This window comes from Myripristis murdjan, chromosome 8 (genome assembly GCF_902150065.1).
Source record: "Myripristis murdjan chromosome 8, fMyrMur1.1, whole genome shotgun sequence".
NCBI classification, from domain to species: domain Eukaryota; kingdom Metazoa; phylum Chordata; class Actinopteri; order Holocentriformes; family Holocentridae; genus Myripristis; species Myripristis murdjan.
Window position 1 is genome coordinate 32,051,591 of NC_043987.1, and position 17,329 is coordinate 32,068,919.

Below are 17,329 nucleotides of genomic sequence, written 5' to 3' on the forward strand. Positions count from 1 at the left end.
TGAACTCTTCCCTGCCCTGCATCTCTCTGATGGCTGGACTTACTGCTTCCTGCGCAGGAGAAGCTTTTCCGTGCACAAACATCAGATGACCTGCATCTTTAGAGAGTAAACCAGCCAGAAGGATGTGGAGCAGTTTAGAGTTCAGAGCAGTTTAAAATACTTCTTACTGATTAAATCGAGTTAGATTACCGATACATTAACCCAGTGCTTCCTAACCCAGTCCTGCAGGTTATTGCTTCAGCTCTACTCTTTCACACCTGATCCATTTGAGGGCTGCATGCTGATTGGCTGAAACAGATCTACCTGAAGAGAGCATGCATGAAGGTACATTGGCCTTAATTGGGTCAGGTGTGCAAGAGTAGAGCTGGAACAAAAACCTGCAGGACAGGGGGGCCTTGAGGACTGGGTTGGGAACCACTGCATTAACCTAATGCATCGATAATCTAACTCTCTGAAAGGAGCCGTTCTTCACAGTGAACTACTTGTCATACTGAACTGCATTTTCCCGAGAATACTGCTGTACTTTTGCTGTTACCAAGGTGGTAACAACACGCCCCAGTCACAAGCCGTGGCTAACCGCTGAGGTCCATGCTTGGCTCAGAGGCGGAGATGCAGCCTACAGATCTGGAGACGAGGAGGATCTCAGGTCAGCCAGAGCACAGCTGCCCAAAACCATCAGGAAAGCCACACGGCAGTATGCACAGAACATTCACAATCATTTCTGTGATGAAAAGGACCCCAGGCGTATGTGGAAGGGCATCCGGTTACTAACACACTACAAGGTAACACCACAAATACACAATAGCCAAGATAACCTTCCCAACAAGCTGAATGGCTTTTATGCACGCTTTGAGGCTCTTAACAGCACACAGCCTGAAAAAGCTACACACCAACCCCTGAGGAACAGGTGTTTCATCTGACCGCTGCTGACGTCAGGAGGACGTTACCCAGAGTCAACCCACGAAAAGCAGCTGGCCCAGACAACATGCCGTGCCGGGCGTGTGCTCAGAGACTGTGCTGGTCCGTTGGCAGATGTTCTGACAAACATATTTAATATCTCACTGAATTGGGCTTCAGTCCCTGAGAGCCTTAAGAAGACGACCATCATCCCTGTGCCAAAAAAGTCATCACCAGCATGTCTCAGTGACTATCGTCCAGTAGCACTGACACCAATCACGATGAAGTGCTTTGAGCGACTGGTCAAGAGTCACATCCACTCCTCCCTCCCACTACAATTTGCTTACCGTCCCAACTGCTCTACTGCTGATGCTAATTCTTATGCAATGCATGCTTCACTCTCACATCTGGACAACCCAAGCACATATGTCAGAATGCTGTTTATTGACTTCAGCTCCGCATTCAACACTATCATCCCCCAGCAGCTAGTAAACAAACTGTCCACACTAGGCCTCAACACCAACATCTGCAAATGGATCTTGGACTTTCGGTGCACATCAGCAGCAGGACATTGGACACCATCAAACTGAGCACAGGAGCCCCCCAGGGTTGTGTCCACTGCTTAGTCCACTGCTGTTCACGCTGCTCACTCATGACTGTAGCTGTAGCATGACCGAGCTCCAACATTGTCATCATGTTTGCGGATGACGCCACTGTAGTGGGCCTCATAAGCAACAACAACGAGGTAGCATACAGAGAGGAGGTGAGGCATCTAGTGAGCTGGTGCAAAAACAACAACCTGTCCTTAAATGTGGACAAAACAAAGGAGATGGTCGTTGACCTGAGGAGGAGGCCCACTCACTGACGCCCCCTACTGATTGATGGCTCTGAGGTGGAGAGAGTCACGACCACAAGGTTTCTGGGCCTGAACATCTCCAATGACTTATCCTGGACCACCAACACCAACTCTGTTGTGAAGAAGGCACAACAAAGTCTTCACTTCCTACAAAGACTGAAGAGAGACAGCCTCACACCACCCATCCTCACCATGTTCTACAGGGGCACTTTGGAGAGTGTGTGCTGACAAACTATAACTGTGCGAGAACAAATGTGGCTCATTGAATCCACAAGAGTCTCAGCTTTCCAGTCAAAGCCAAGTGATGCAGCTCCAAGACTGTTTAGGCCCCAGTCTGCACACACACACACCATTTTTCAACAGGCCACAAGAACACAGGTGGACTGCAGGCTTTGGGGCCCAAACTGCATGGGATTAGCAGAAGGTGGGCATGTCTGCAAAGGGGAGAGCCGTGGCTGCCCAGAGAACCCATTTTCATTCACACATCTGGAGGTCAGAGGTCAAGGGAAACTTTGGAGTGATGTTTAGCCGCCTTGCCGACAGCCAAACACAACATGCCTGACTTTAAAGCTGAGCCTCTGCAGTCTCTGAGAGCCCGCCGGTGTGCCATCGGACCGGTGAGGGGTTACAGCAGGACAGTCTCCTCCTGGCCTGAGGACAAACTCTTTCTTAGTGACTGTGGCTGCAGCTGCTGTTGGCGCTGCCAGCGAGCTCGTTCTGCCTGGCAACAGCCCACGGCGAGCCTCTGGCAAACCTGCCTGGCTCCGTCTGCGGAAAACAGCCTGATGTGGCTCCTGCTGCCGGCACTCTCTGGACTGCGGCGGTAACTTGATAATCGCTGATGATCTGGGCAGATGAGCGGCGTATCGCTGCCCTGCTGAGGCGGCAGGATTCAGCTGATCGTCCAGGTCGAGTTCAGGAGCCGGCAGCGCGATATCATCACGATACTTTAACCCACGATAACGGCAGAATCACAGTGCAGGCGATTCTGCAACATGCGATAGACATGGAAGATAATCAGCTTTGATACAGCACGATATAATTTTTCAATAAACAGGAATCAATCATGTTTTTCAGTGTTGCACAGTCTGCACAGTGACTGCAACAAGACCTTCACAGAACAGCTCCAGTTCCAAATAAAGGGTATTGTTGCTCATAAAAACTAACTGACAAAAACTAGGTGTGAAAAGATATTTTCGTGATCTGTAATTTAAAAAAAAAAAAAAAAAAAAAACTGAAACTGTATTGCACGTTAATAAAATGAACTAAAATAATATAAAATTCCAGAGAAAGTGTTAAGTTTTGTGTCTGTCGTTTTATTTCATAAGTCTTGGATTTGGGGTTCATATGAAATCTATCTTCCAGTTTTTGAGCTGTGCCATATTTGTGTCAACAGGACAGAACAACTGGCTTTAAAATGCAGTAAAAAAAAAAAAAAAAAACGAACTGGAACTGAAGTCAAAACTAAATCAAATTAAAAACTAATATATATTAAGAGAAAACAATAAGAGACTGAAACTGAGATCAACTCTATTGAACACATCCATTTATTTTCTGTATTTAATGTAGGAGAATGTGTTTCATGAAGCGACAAGGTTTGCTGATCATTGAGGACATTAAAACTTCTCCTTCGAGCCCAGTAAACATTTTGACGTTGAACAGAAGTCGAGATGAGCGATACGGGGGAAATCCAGCGCCAAAATGCCAGCTGACGCTCATCGCTGCGGCCCAAATCGCTTTGGAAACTCAGAGCCAAAGTGTCTTCTGATCTGAGCTCAAAACCAGTTCCAGAGCTTTTTTTTCATCTGAACTCTTTATTTTGTGAAAAAAAATGTTTTGTTAGTGTTGAACGTTGAGCGTGGCCTGCTGCTGCACGCCGCAGGACACCAGAGGCCTGCTGGGAAGGATTTCAGATCAAACAGTGGTCTGTGAAGGACTCGTCCTAAGATCGGTCTTCCACCATTTAAAGTGCAGATCAAACGTCATGTCGAACTTCTGTACGGAGACACGAAACAGGATAGACAAGCGTACGGCGGCATATTAGGGCCGGGGTCGGGAACACAAGAGAATATTTATTTTATCCTGTGTCTATCTCAATACCTCTTGTCTTGAATGAGCTACTGGATATTTGAATTTCCCTTCGGGGATGAATAAAGTTTTACCTATCTATCTATCTATCTATCTATCTATCTATCTATCTATCTGTCTATCTATCTGTCTATTTATCTATGGAGCTGGGGGGGTAATACTACAAGATTGAAATCTTAAATTTATGAGGAAAAAAATGAAAAATTCTGAGATTATACAGCCACAAATTTGCAGAAAAAGGAGAATAAAAGTGGGGAGAACAATTTTTCTTCTACTCTGGGATTTAGTAACAAAGAAATTGAGGTGATTTGAGCCCAGAATCATTGTTTGAAGATTTGTGTCTATTTTGCTCTGTTATTTCTTTTTGTTTATTCACATTATGTATTTTTACTATGGGTAAAAATACACAAATGATCACATGATAACACGTTTGTTTATGGGTATATGGTTTAAAAATTGTAATTTGGATAAATTGTATGGAAGTCAGCTGATACAGTAGTTACTGGGTAGTGGAGAAGGGGTAGGATTTAAATCAGGATACGCTTCTCTCTACTCCTTTTTGGACATGTTTTGTTGTTTTGACTATTCTGTATTGTTTTTGCATTGTGTTTTTTTCACATGTTCAAAATAAAGCCTTCATTCAAGATTGTGACAAAAACTGCAGCGCAGACATGACACTGGTCCAGATTTACTGTTGAAACTCTAATTTTTCCCCAAAATATTGATGCTCAAAGTCGGTAACAGAGAAAATGGTGTTGAAAAAACAGATTTTGTGACACCGTGGATCGACGTGAAACTGACTCGTCCACGTCGGGTCCAGCTGATCTGGATTCAGCCCCGCGTCGATGACCACGACCTGGACTCTGTGAGGCGACACCAAACCACAACTAAAACCGACTTGTTGCAGTTTCTCACAGAACTCAAGTTTGTCTCTCAGCCCTGAAAATGTCATGTGTCCGTCTCTATTAGGAATGAAGTTATGAGGCTCAAAAATGCTGGAAAAAATGATGTGAATAAAAAAACATGAACTTTGAGGAGCTGGAACTCAAAAAAAAAAAAAAAAATGGCTTCACTGAACATGCAAAAGATGTTGTAGGGGAAGAAATCAACTGATTGTTAGGAGGTCAGGTGGGATTTTTTTTTCTAAATTGGTTGATTTTACATGAAATGACCCTCTCTCATGATAATGCAGCTGCTCAAATCAAACATGACGTGTCGTTTAAAAAAAACAGAAACCAGACTTTGTTTTTCTCACCAGGACACTTTTATTGGCAAGTGCTACATGTTTGATTGGACAGTGACAGGAAGTGCACAGTGGAAACCAGGACAGGGGATCGACTGCAGGACGGGACGGGACGGGGCGGGGGGGTTAAAACGGTCCAGTCGGGTGTCGTTTCCAAGTCGGTGATCGGCCGGTTTACTCGTACAGCCAAGGCTGGGCGCAGGGGGTGTAGGTGACGAACTCCTCGGGCTTGAACCACAGGTCAACCTCCATCTTGGCGTTCTCCAGAGTGTCACTGCCGTGGATGATGTTCCTGTCGGCGAGAGGGAGGAGCGGATTCAGAAATTTAAAAAAAGACATGGAGTCTAAACACATTTAGTCTCCTGGGAAGAATCATTGACAAGTGCAAAGCAGCAGGATCTCAGTTTGGTAGAGAAACACAATTTTATTTTGAAGGGATGAGGTGGACGAGAGAGGATGTTTAAAGTTTTGTGAAGGTTTTAATGGTTGAAATTTTAATTTGTAGCCACTGCTGCAGGATGATGTCACTGTTTAAGATCCTCTGCCCGGTCAGCATCAGGAAGCATGAGAACCAGTCTGTTATGATACTGTGAAAAAGTGAATTTTGTACTTTCCGCCCCTTAAAAGACCCTTAAAGCATCATGAGTTTAGGATTTAGTTACAGGAGGATAAACTGTGTTTCTGCAGGTTTGTGGCAGCGTTTAGCCTCCGTACATCCCCAGCAAAGACTTGTGGGTCAAACATACGCAGTTATATAAGGCTGTTGGACATTATGAGTGTGTGTGTGTGTGTGTGTGTGTGTGTGTGTGTGTGAGAGAGAGAGGGAGAGAGAGTGACGTCCCACCTGCCGATCTGGATGCAGAGGTCTCCACGGATGCTGCCGGGCTTGGAGTCAGCGGGGTTGGTCTCGCCCAGCATCATCCTGCCCAGCTTCACGATGTTCTGGCCCTCCCACACCTGAAGGGGCATTCAAGAAAATTAATTATGCCTCAGTAAGGTGCAAGAAATTAGTAAGAGGCTGCAAAGAAATTACTTTGACATTATCTTAAAAAGGAAAGAAAGTAAGAAAATGACCTGAAAATTGAAAAACGTGCAGAAATGTGCAGATAGCTATATTTATAATTATTATACTTATATATTTAAAATTACATTGTAGGAATACATATTTTTTATTTATTTATTTATTTATTTGATAATTTCAGGTCATTTTCTTGATTTTTTTTCAAGACTTGGTTGCTTTATTCCTCATTTTCTTGTTTGTTTTGTTTTTGTTTTTTTCAAATTTTGTGATCATTTCTTGTTTAGTCTCTCATTGCCTTTCTCCATGTTTTTAAAATAAAGTAAAATAAAATAAAATAAAAAACAATTGAAGTGCTCAGAGTCGGCCTGCAGTCCGGACGGTCTTCAGTTTGTTTCAAAATAAAGTGCTCACTTCCTGTTTCTACAGTTTTTAACTCACAGGGAAACTAAGTTACTGTCACTTCTAACATTACAGTTGGGATTACTGCCTGGATTAATTAATCCCTAAGAGAACGACAGAGAGGAGCGGAGGAGGGTTCACACCGCCAGCGACGCCCATACAAGGAGAGAGAGAGAGAGAGAGAGAGAGAGAGAGAGAGGGAGGGAGGTGACAGCAGTCGGCCTCAGTGAGATGGAAAAACATCAGAAAAAAAGCAAAAGATATCAGGACAGAGGCACTGTGTGTGTGTGTGTGTGTGTGTGTGTGTGTGTGTATCTGTGTGTGTGTGTGTGTGTGTGTGTGTGTGTGTTACCATGGCCAGGATGGGGCCGGAGGACATGTATTTGCACAGTCCGGCGTAGAAGGGCATGTCCTTCAGGTCCAGGTAGTGCTTCTTCATGTGATCCTCAGAGGCCTGCGCACACAAAGCATCATGGGTAACATTGCGGGTGACACCTTTACAAACTGAATCGTGTTCGTTTTAGACAAGAAAACACACACTCACACTCACACACACACTCACACACACACAAAGACAGTGAAGGTCATTCAGTCGTTGGCTGTTACAACATGAACAGCAGCCAGAGAGCAGACAGCTGGGAATAACTGGAGAGGACAAAGACACCGGTGTGTGTGTGAGTGTGTGTGAGTGTGTGTGCGTGTGTGTGTGTGTGTGTGAGAGAGAGAGAGAGAGTCACAGAGAAAGATAATAGTATCGCTGTCAGTCCATATGTGTAGCTGTGACATGCTCAGCTACTCAACAGCTGTCATCTCCCCTGCCAGATCTGGAGTATGTACAGTGTGTGTGTGTGTGTGTGTGTGTGTGTGTGTGTGTGTGTGTGTTTGTGTGTGTTACAGGGGCTTCATGCTGCTTTGAAGCTCCAGTTCCAGCAGCTGACTTACACTACTACAGTTAAAGGTGATGTACGGAGGGTTATTGCTGCCCCATTTTGCAAACACACTATAACTGAAATCATGTATCTGAAGGGGATTTACTGATTATTGATCAGTGATTAAATGATTACTTCACTGACTGCTCAGATTTCTGGCTTTCAGAACTCACTTTCTGATCATCCCAGGATGTGTTTTGGTGCATTTGGGCCGTGTTGGGGTCGAAATGTGGCAATTTTTTTAGCCATAAATTCATGAAAGCCGAGAAAAAGCTCACGATCTCTTGAATGATGCTTTGTTGTGTTTTATGTTCATATGAAACAGGAAGGAGTGAATAAATTTGACCATTTAGTCTGTATTCTGTCATAAAAGAAGACATGTATGGAGTTCAGTGTGATGGTAACTGCACAAAATGTCCAGACTGCAATAAAAAAAAAAGATTCAAAATAATGAAAAAAAAAAAAAAATACATAGTAGTGTCAGATTCCCTGCATGTGTCTAGAAGGGGAAAATTGCGGGAGAAAACTAAGTTACAAAAACCAAAAAAATCTGGTTCTCGAGTCAAATAACAGCTGTGAAAACCAGAAAGCCTGTCAGTGCTGCTGCAGTTCCTAGCGGTGGCTGATAGGGGGCGACAAAGTTCATACAGGGATTCTCTTGAAGGTTTGAAGTCGGGATTCACAAGATTGATTTTTTTTTTTCCAATATCTGATATACGGATATTTCCCAACTCCTTTGGACGATTGCTCATATATATGCTCATGCTGTTTTTGCGCCTAATTCAAATTAACATTAACATATTATTATGCCTACTCTTATTGTGAAGGTCCGTTGGCAGGTGCAGACATAAAATACAATGCTTTTCAAAATGTTCACATTCACTGGGCAAACTACTTCAACTCAGGTTATGAAAACATGCCACATTTATTTTTATTTATTTTTCTAGGGATGCGATATATTTGATTTTTTTTTTTTTTTCTTCTTTGCCAGTAACCAATATTAATTTTAGACAAGGCAGGGCAAGTTAATTTGTATAGCTTTCAAACACATGGTGACTCAAAGTGCTTGGCATAAGTGTTTCCTCAGGTTAACGGTTTACCTGCACGAACTTGCAAGCCACCAGCCTGAAGCCTCTGTGCTCAAAGCGCTTGATGATCTCGCCGCACAGGCCTCTCTGCACGCCATCGGGCTTAATGGCCACAAAGGTACGCTCCATCTCGGCAGACGTGATGCTGCAAACAGAAAAAAGAGACAGAAACAGTTACTAAGCAACATAAAAAAAACTGCCCATTGTCTCCTAAATTGCTCCTTGGAGCAAGTTTTCCCCACGTTTACCGACAGATACAGTATGTTCTGTGAATCCAGGTGAGCCAGGTGAGTGATGGTCTTCATCCACACTGTTCCTCTTGTCAACCATCACTTATCAATAACTCAAACACGATCGGAAACCCAACGCTGTGAACTTTATTACAATCTATGTTTAGTAAACCCAGCTGGTTCATGAAAACAACTGAGATTCAAATCAGCCACTAAAATGGCTCAGAGTTCTAAACCAGGTAAAACCCGTCACCTGATCAACACTGAGGCAACCACGATGTTATAATACTCTGTGGTTTATCTCTCATCTTATTTTCTGTTGCCTATCTGGGTCCAGGTTACGATGGCAGCAGGCTGAGGACGTCTAGCCCAGACGGTCTTTTCTAAAACCTCCACCAGCTCCTCCGGGGGGATCCCGAGGCGTTCCCAGACCATCTGGGAAACATAATCCCCCCCTAGTATGTCCTGGGTCTGCCCCTGGGTCTCCTCCCAGGTGGTCGTGCCTTGAACACCTCCATCAGGAGGTGATCAGGAGGCGTCCTGACTAGATGCCTGAACCACCTCGGCTGGCTCCTTTCAATGTGGACGAGCAGCGGCTCTACTCCGAGCTCCTCGCGGATGTCCGAGCTCCTCACCCTCTCTTTAAGGGTGCGCCCGGCCCCCCACAGAGGAAACCCGTTTCCACTGCTTGTATTGGTGATCTTATTCTCTCGGTCACCACCCAGAGCTTGTGACCACAGGTGAAGGTTGGAAAAAAGATCAACCGGTGAATCAAGAGCCTCACCTTCTGGCTGAGCTCCCTCTTCACTGGCATGGCGACCACATAACTGCTGTCACTGCGCACCGCCCATCGATCTCCCACTCCATTTGACCCTTACTCGTGAACAAGACCCCGAGATACTTGAAATCCTCTACTTGTGACGGAAGCTCACGCCCACCCAGAGAGGGCAAACCACCTCTTTCCAGCAGATAACCATGGCCTCGACTTGGAGGTACTGATCCTCATCCGACTGCTTCACACTCGACTGCAAACCACACCCATGCAACCTGAAGGTCACAGCCTGATGAGACCAGCAGGACCACATCATCTGCAAAGAGCAGCGACGCAATCCTGTGGTCACCAAACTGGACCACTTCCACACACTTACTGCGCCTTGAAAACATGAGAAACTACAGTTCATCAGACAAAAGTTTAGCCAATATACTTTCCTCAGAAACGAGCATTACGAATAATAAGTTCACTGAAAACATTCTTCTCAGCCTTTGTTTCTTCAGTCAGACGTCCTCAGTGTGCACCGGCTCCAGATTGGTTCATTTGTTTCTAACTCTTTAAAAAAAAAAAAACAACCTTCCCCTGATTTAGGTAGCAGACAAATCGTGTGTGCTTACTTCCGGTGATTTGCTGCCCGCCACTTTTCAAGAACACTTGAGGGTTTTTAGCAAAGAACCAAGAACCGAGCAAACCAAACCAAACCAGCACACATGGGTGTTTATACCTCTCTGAAACTCCTCCTGTTGTGGAGCCCTCTCCTGTGATCTCGCCCTTCATCACTCGACCTGTTCTCCGTACACCATGACTTCTTAACCAAAGTAATGTAAACTTAAGCTGAGTGCTTCATTTAGTGCTTTTTATTAAGTGATTTCCTTCGCTGGCTGAGATAACACCGAGGGTCAGTCACAAATACAGAAACTCATAATTAATTCATAATAAACTCAAACTCATAATTTCCCACAATGCTTTGGGGTCAACTAATTTCCCACATGTGCCTCACTGGCATCATTTCACTGCTTCCAGTTGACCATGAAGACGATTATTAGCTGGTACATTTGATTTTTGCTGAAGCTTAAGTTAAGGCAATAACGGCTAGCCAATCAGGTGTTAGTGCTGCTGTATGTCCCGCCCCCTCACTGCAACACGACCGACGCACCACCTGCCAATCATCTGATTCACACCGCCGGCTCTCTAAGTGCTAGAAAGGAAACACAAACCAGCAGCTTTTTCTCCACCGTTAATGCGCTGATTGGCTGATTGTCTGTATCAGTGTCGTTAAATACTCGCCTCTGATTGGTCAGTGCAGGTACTCTGTGTTAGTGCATGTATTTCTGAATGACAGTAATCGTTCACATGCAGTCGCATCTCTGCAGGAACATTGCGAGCTGGGATTCCTCATCGAGTCACCTGGCGACACCTTGTGGTAAAAAGACGTAACTGCAAGTTCTTGAAGTTCGACTTTAGCTTAAGCTTGTTTTTACAGTTATTTTAAATGGATCTTTGGTGTGAACAGATTGATATCCTATGAAAAAAGCTTCAGGTTTTGACTCGTTGGTTGTATTTGGCGATAATGACCAGCTCACTGAACATCTTTATGTTATTTTCCCCAAAAAAATAAAAATATAAAAAGTGACATGGGCCTGCTGCTTGCACTAACCCGACAGACTAATTATATGTCATGCAATCAATCTCTGAGCTGATCAGCATGGCTGCAGCCACAGATGGGTGTGACACCATGGTGACAGCTGTGTACATGCATGTGTGTATGTGTGTGTGTGTGTATGTGTGTGTGTGTGTGTGCAACATTGCCTCACCCTATTCGGCCTCATTTGAACAGCAGCTCTGCCTGGATGGAAGTTACTCAACAGCAGAGGCGACAGCTGACGGACTACATGCAATGTCACCTTACTCTAATAAGCTCTGTGTGTGTGTGTGTGTGTGTGTGTGTGTGTGAGGCCAACAGGTGCAGCGCAGCAGGAAACACTTGGAGAACAAACTGTCGGTATTTTTAGTGTCGCGGCTGCTGCTGAAAAACATCTGAGCAGAGTCCAGCCGCAGCATCAGAATTTTTTTTTTTAAAGGTATGCAATCTGCTGAGTGGCCACCAGAGGCGCTACAGAGCAACACTGGGCAAACCAGGCCCCCGTCTTTCAAGGCTGAGGAAATTCACTCAATCAGGAAAACCGCTGGGGACCTTTAACTTCTTCCCAGTGGGCATTTTGCTCCTGGGTCTGATTTCTTTAGGGGCTTTTTGTGCCTTTAAATGAGACATACTACTCGACATAAGCACCGAATACAATCATTTTAACGCTCAATTTGTAGATTTGTACAAACTCTAACTTCTCACCGCTGGAAAGTGGCTGCATTTGCTGTTGAGTTTCTTTGATCTTTTATGTTTCATGTCGGTTGATTTAGATTTGTGCTATTTCTTCAACAGGTTCCGCGTACTTGGTTACTTATTGGTCAAAAACCTGCTTCATTTTTCTCATCGAACACGACCTGGACTGATTCACTCTCTCATTGCCTACGGTGGCCTGAGTGGACAAAAATGAGCATGACAGCGCAACTGATTACAAAGCAAAAGGCAAAAAAAGAGTTGTACTAAATCTATTAGCATTTAGTAAAGGCATTTTTCACCCTTGATGATTTCTGATATTCTCAGATTTTCCTATCATCTTGGAAATGAGCGACTCATTCGAAGTTTATGTCCCCTGTGGTGGACCAATTATTTGAAACAGCCTTTTTTTTTTATTTGGGGACTTGACATGACTTTATAAATTTCTTCTTCTAACTGGATTTAACCGTTGATTCTGCTTCATTTGAGCAGCTCGGTGTGACCGTGTCTCTGCCGCTCAGGATCCTGGAGTTTGATGTGGCCTCGCTGCTGCAGGGCGCTGGATTCCCGCCGCGGCAGCTGAGGATGCAGCTATGTATTTGAAGTTGATACCGCTTCTTAATTTAACTGAGGAGTCCCAACAACGCGGGCCGGACGGTGGCTGGCGCTCTGCCGGCCTCTAATGAGAATCTGATCCTCATCATGTGGGCAATGAGGCGCTGCAGATCTCCGCCGCCCCCGCCCTCGCCCTGTCAGCTCAGACCAATCAACACTTTTATATTTTATATTTTAATCTTCATCCAAGCCTGGCTGAATATTTCTGTTTGTTTGTTCTTCATCACTAATTTAGACAACAGAGCTGTACATCATGAACTCTCGAGAAATTTTTATTTTCTGAAAATAAATGTTTTGCAGCACACACAAGTTCCCTTATTTATTTAAAAAAAAAAAAAAAAAAAATTAAGAATCAGTACTTTGGCGTATGAATATGCTGAATACGCCGGACGCCCTCAGCTGCCGTGGAAACTGAGATGAAGCCGCCTCGCCGTCGTCAGGACGTTTGTTTCTGCTCTCAGGGTGGAAACTCTCCGCTGCTCGCCCGCGCCCCCGTCGTAAATTTGGACAAAGCTTCTGCCGGCCGCTTTTAGCAGAACCTGATACTCTGACATGCAGCGGGTGGGAACGGGCCAATCAGAACGCAGAGAGAGTCCTGCAGGACGCCTCTGCACCGGCGCGGCCTCAGGTGTGCGACTAAGTTTCATTGTGTGTAATCGGGCATCCGGCTCGGGTTTTGAATCATGACAATGAGCCGAAATCCTGCGGAGAATCATAACCGGTCAATCAGACCCCCTGATTTTGGAATTTAATCTGCGGAGGCTAAAATCTGGTCCAAACATGAAAGACAGAGATTTCATTTAAAATCACAGAAATCAGAACTGTGCGACATGAACCAGCAAGAAAAATGCTAAAAATAATTACAGCATGAAATATGGCCGTCTCTACCTCGACCTCCGACCTCTGCTAATGCAAAGTAACCACGTAGGGCTTTTCTGAGATCGCGCGTGTGTGTGTGTGTGTGTGTGTGTGTGTGTGTGTGTGTGTGTCGGGGGTGGGGGTGTAAAGAGAGCAGCTGTTAGAAGCACATGGCGGCGCTCTGTGCAGCCACGCATGGACAAACTGTCCGCAAACACACACTCATCTAAAACGATCATCTTTAATACGCTCAGCTGTGTGTTTTAACTCTTTAACACACACCTGCGTACACACACCTGCGTATCCCGCCGACACCACGGCCCACAGCGAAAACATAACCAACTGAGGGAGAGACAGGCTCTGAAAATATGAATGTCCTCCAACACTTTGGGCCCGACTAATAGCTAACGTTTGTCGGCTTGAGCCACGGCGTTGCAAACATCGAGCCAAAAAACACTTAATATCTCACAACATTACGCCAAAGTTCATTACTGGAAAAAAATCAGCAACTATGAAGCCTTAATATAATAATATTATAGTCTGGTAATACTTTAACAGCAGGGTGGGGATGGGAGATGACAGTGAACATATTTAGATTCAGTTTGTTTGTTAGGTTTGTTCTTCATTTTACAGCCAGCAGATGAATTTAGCAAAGAGATTAAACCTGAACCAGACTGAGCTTACATTAGACGGTTTTGAACACACACCCTCACTCTCAAGCCAATCAGAAGCGAGCGTTCCCCCCCAGCTAAGTAATATTTCATATCAACGCTGAGGGACAGGAAAGTGTTTTCGGGGCAGGCAGAGTGGACGGTGTGTTATCCTGCCGGATAAAACGTGGATTAACACGGCAGGCTGTAAAAGTCAAAGCCAGTGTGTGTGTGTGTGTGTGTGTGTGTGTGTGTGAGTGGAGCGTCAGCAGCTGTCTGCAGCCGTCACACACACACATGCATGTCTGTGCAGCCATGTGCACCCACAAACTACCATCATATTCACTTTTTAGATTCAGTTTCCAGCAGCGGATCGATCAGGCGGTGTTCGCCCTCACACACACACACGTGGCAGCAGGTTTCTGCAGCTCGTGAACTTTTAAAACTTTTAAAACGGCTCCATGCACAGTAGAAAAGAGAAAAAAAACAACACCAACTGTATAGCAGCTTTAGTGCGTGAAATCCCTTCAGTTTGTGCAGCAAAATGAAGCAAATAAATGAGCAGAAAGCAGCGACTCTCAGCTTACGGAGGTGCCTGCCTGCTCACTCATGCAAATAAATTAAAAAATATATATATATATGTATGCAAGCAGTTTGTCAGGCTGATCATCATCATCATCATCATCATCATCATCATCATCATCGTTACTGTGTTCATATCTACCTTTTTAGGAGAGTTGAGGGAGACGAACTGCGATCGGCAGGCAAGAGATCACCGAGGCTGAACAGAGAGAACGGCCACTATTTAAAGGTTTTACTGAGGGGGGAGGGGGGAGGGGGTCAAGAATGATGGTGTGTGTGTGTGTGTGTGTGTGTGTGTGTGTGTGTGTGTGTGTGTGTGTGTGTGTGTGTGTGTGTGTGAGTGTGTGTGTGTGTGTGTGTGTGAGTGTGTGTGAGTGTGTGTGGGAGGGGAGAGGAAAAAGTATGACGGGTTGGCTCATCTGTGCTGCTGCTGCTTACTACAGCTTTTCAACTGCCCAGCAGAGTGTGTATGCATGTGTGTATGTGCGCGCGCGTGTGTGTGTGTGTGTTCAGCATTTTTTGAATCATTTAGCTGCCTGTGCTAATGCTACTCATGCGTCTTCATATGATAACAGGTGACGTTCCAGTCTGAGTCGGGGCCTCCGGCTGAACGAGGCACCAGTTTAATTTTAATTTTAATTTTAATTTTAATTTTAATTTTAATTTCTTGCACAGACAGGTCAGTGGAAACAGCAGCTCTGTTCAACAGTTGATTGACTTTTACTCTTTCACGTTCCAGGTTACATGACGTTTTTGTGCTGCAGCTGCAGGCAGATGATCAGTTGGTGTTGATATTGATGTTGATATTCCACATGAAGCATTTTTATCTTCCAAAATCAATCTTTTTTTTTTTTTTTTTTTGCAGAATTTTTTCTTGTCAGGGTGAAAACAGCAGCACTCAAAGCTTCACAGGACATAAAACACACTGTAGTGCATATATATATATATATATATATATATATATATATATATATATATATGCATTACTATGTGCATTAATATAAATGATGAAAATATGAAAATAAGTCTATGTAAGCAGAACCAGGTTTCCCACCACAAGCTAAACAACAAGGGTGAAACAACAGATTCGATCACCTGACAACAGCTAATGTTAGCTTCCAGCCACTCTTAAGCTAACGTTACCATTTAATAGTGTTACATGATCTGATGTGAAAGGTATCAATTAATTATGAAATATCAATGAACAGCTTTGACTCATTTCTTCTTCAATCCCCTAGCTAAAACCTGGAGGTTAAACCCGCTAGCTGTGCTGAAGCTAGCAGTGTAACGTTAGCAAAGTAAGATTTGCAGGGTAATGTTAGCAGGGTAACGGTAGCAGGGTAACATCAGCAGGGTAAAGTCAGCAGGGTAACGTCAGCAGAGTAACATTAGCAGAGTAACGTCAGCAGAGTAACATCAGCAGGGTAACATTAGCAGGGTAAAGTCAGCAGGGTAACATCAGCAGAGTAACATCAACAGAGTAATGTCAGCAGTGTAGCAGGGTAACGTCAGCAGGGTAACATTAGCAGGGCAAAGTCAGCAGAGTAATGTCAGCAGGGTAATGTCAGCAGTGTAACGTCAGCCGTGTAACGTCAGCAGAGTAACATCAGCAGAGTAGCAGGGTAACGTCAGCAGAGTAGCAGGGTAACATCAGCAGAGTAGCAGGGTAACGTCAGCAGGGTAACGTCAGCAGGGTAAAGTTAGCAGGATAACGTCAGCAGAGTAACATCAGCAGAGTAACGTCAGCAGAGTAGCAGGGTAACGTCAGCAGAGTATCAGGGTAATGTCAGCAGGGTTACGTCAGCAGGGTAACGTCAGCAGAGTAACATCAGCAGTGCTACATCAGCAGGGTTACGTCAGCAGAGTAACATCAGCAGGGTTATGTCAGCAGGGTTACGTCAGCAGAGTTACGTCAGCAGGGTAACGTCAGCAGGGTAACGTCAGCAGGGTAACGTCAGCAGAGTAGCAGGGTAACATCAGCAGAGTAGCAGGGTAAAGTCAATGAACAGCTTTGACTCATTTCTTCTTCAATCCCCTAGCTAAAACCTGGAGGTTAAACCCACCAGCTGTGCTGAAGCTAGCAGTGTAACGTTAGCAGAGTAAGATTAGCAGGGTAATGTTAGCAGGGTAACGGTAGCAGGGTAACATCAGCAGGGTAAAGTCAGCAGGGTAATGTCAGTAGGGTAAAGTCAGGAGAGTAACGTCAGCAGGGTAACGTCAGCAGAGTAACATCAGCAGAGTAACGTCAGCAGAGTAGCAGAGTAACGTAAGCAGGGTAACGTCAGTAGGGTAAAGTCAGGAGAGTAACGTCAGCAGGGTAACGTCAGCAGAGTAACATCAGCAGAGTAACGTCAGCAGAGTAGCAGAGTAACGTCAGCAGGGTAACGTCAGCAGTGTAGCAGGGCAACGTCAGCAGGGTAACATTAGCAGGGCAAAGTCAGCAGAGTAATGTCAGCAGGGTAATGTCAGCAATGTAATGTCAGCAGTGTAACGTCAGCCGTGTAACGTCAGCAGAGTAACGTCAGCAGAGTAGCAGGGTAACGTCAGCAGAGTAGCAGGGTAACATCAGCAGAGTAGCAGGGTAACGTCAGCAGGGTAAAGTTAGCAGGATAACGTCAGCAGAGTAACATCAACAGAGTAACGTCAGCAGAGTAGCAGGGTAACGTCAGCAGGGTAACGTCAGCAGAGTGTCAGGGTAATGTCAGCAGGGTTACGTCAGCAGGGTAACGTCAGCAGAGTAACATCAGCAGTGCTACATCAGCAGGG

At 44.9% G+C, this 17,329-nt stretch overlaps 1 protein-coding gene across 1 annotated transcript; it reads right to left on the reverse strand.

Moving 5' to 3' along the window:
• Window positions 1-5,086: 5,086 nt before the first annotated feature.
• Window positions 5,087-14,841, reverse strand: LOC115363848 (nucleoside diphosphate kinase A 2-like). The gene is made up of 5 exons (XM_030058172.1): window positions 14,706-14,841; window positions 8,534-8,666; window positions 6,857-6,958; window positions 5,929-6,041; window positions 5,087-5,376 (listed from the first exon to the last, which is right to left on the reverse strand). Exons 2-5 carry the CDS (start codon window positions 8,648-8,650, stop codon window positions 5,259-5,261), a joined length of 450 nt encoding a protein of 149 aa, XP_029914032.1. The 5' UTR covers window positions 8,651-8,666; window positions 14,706-14,841; the 3' UTR covers window positions 5,087-5,258.
• Window positions 14,842-17,329: the final 2,488 nt, after the last annotated feature.

Bases quoted from the DNA above. Each gene is read 5' to 3' on its own strand.
- LOC115363848 (XM_030058172.1), bottom strand. From the start codon at position 8,650: ATGGAGCGTACCTTTGTGGCCATTAAGCCCGATGGCGTGCAGAGAGGC. The intron at 6,959-8,533 runs GTAAACCGTTAA...TTGTGTGCGCAG, and splicing joins TGGCTTGCAAGTTCGTGCAG to GCCTCTGAGGATCACATGAA. The intron at 6,042-6,856 runs GTAACACACACA...ATGCCCCTTCAG, and splicing joins CCGGCCCCATCCTGGCCATG to GTGTGGGAGGGCCAGAACAT.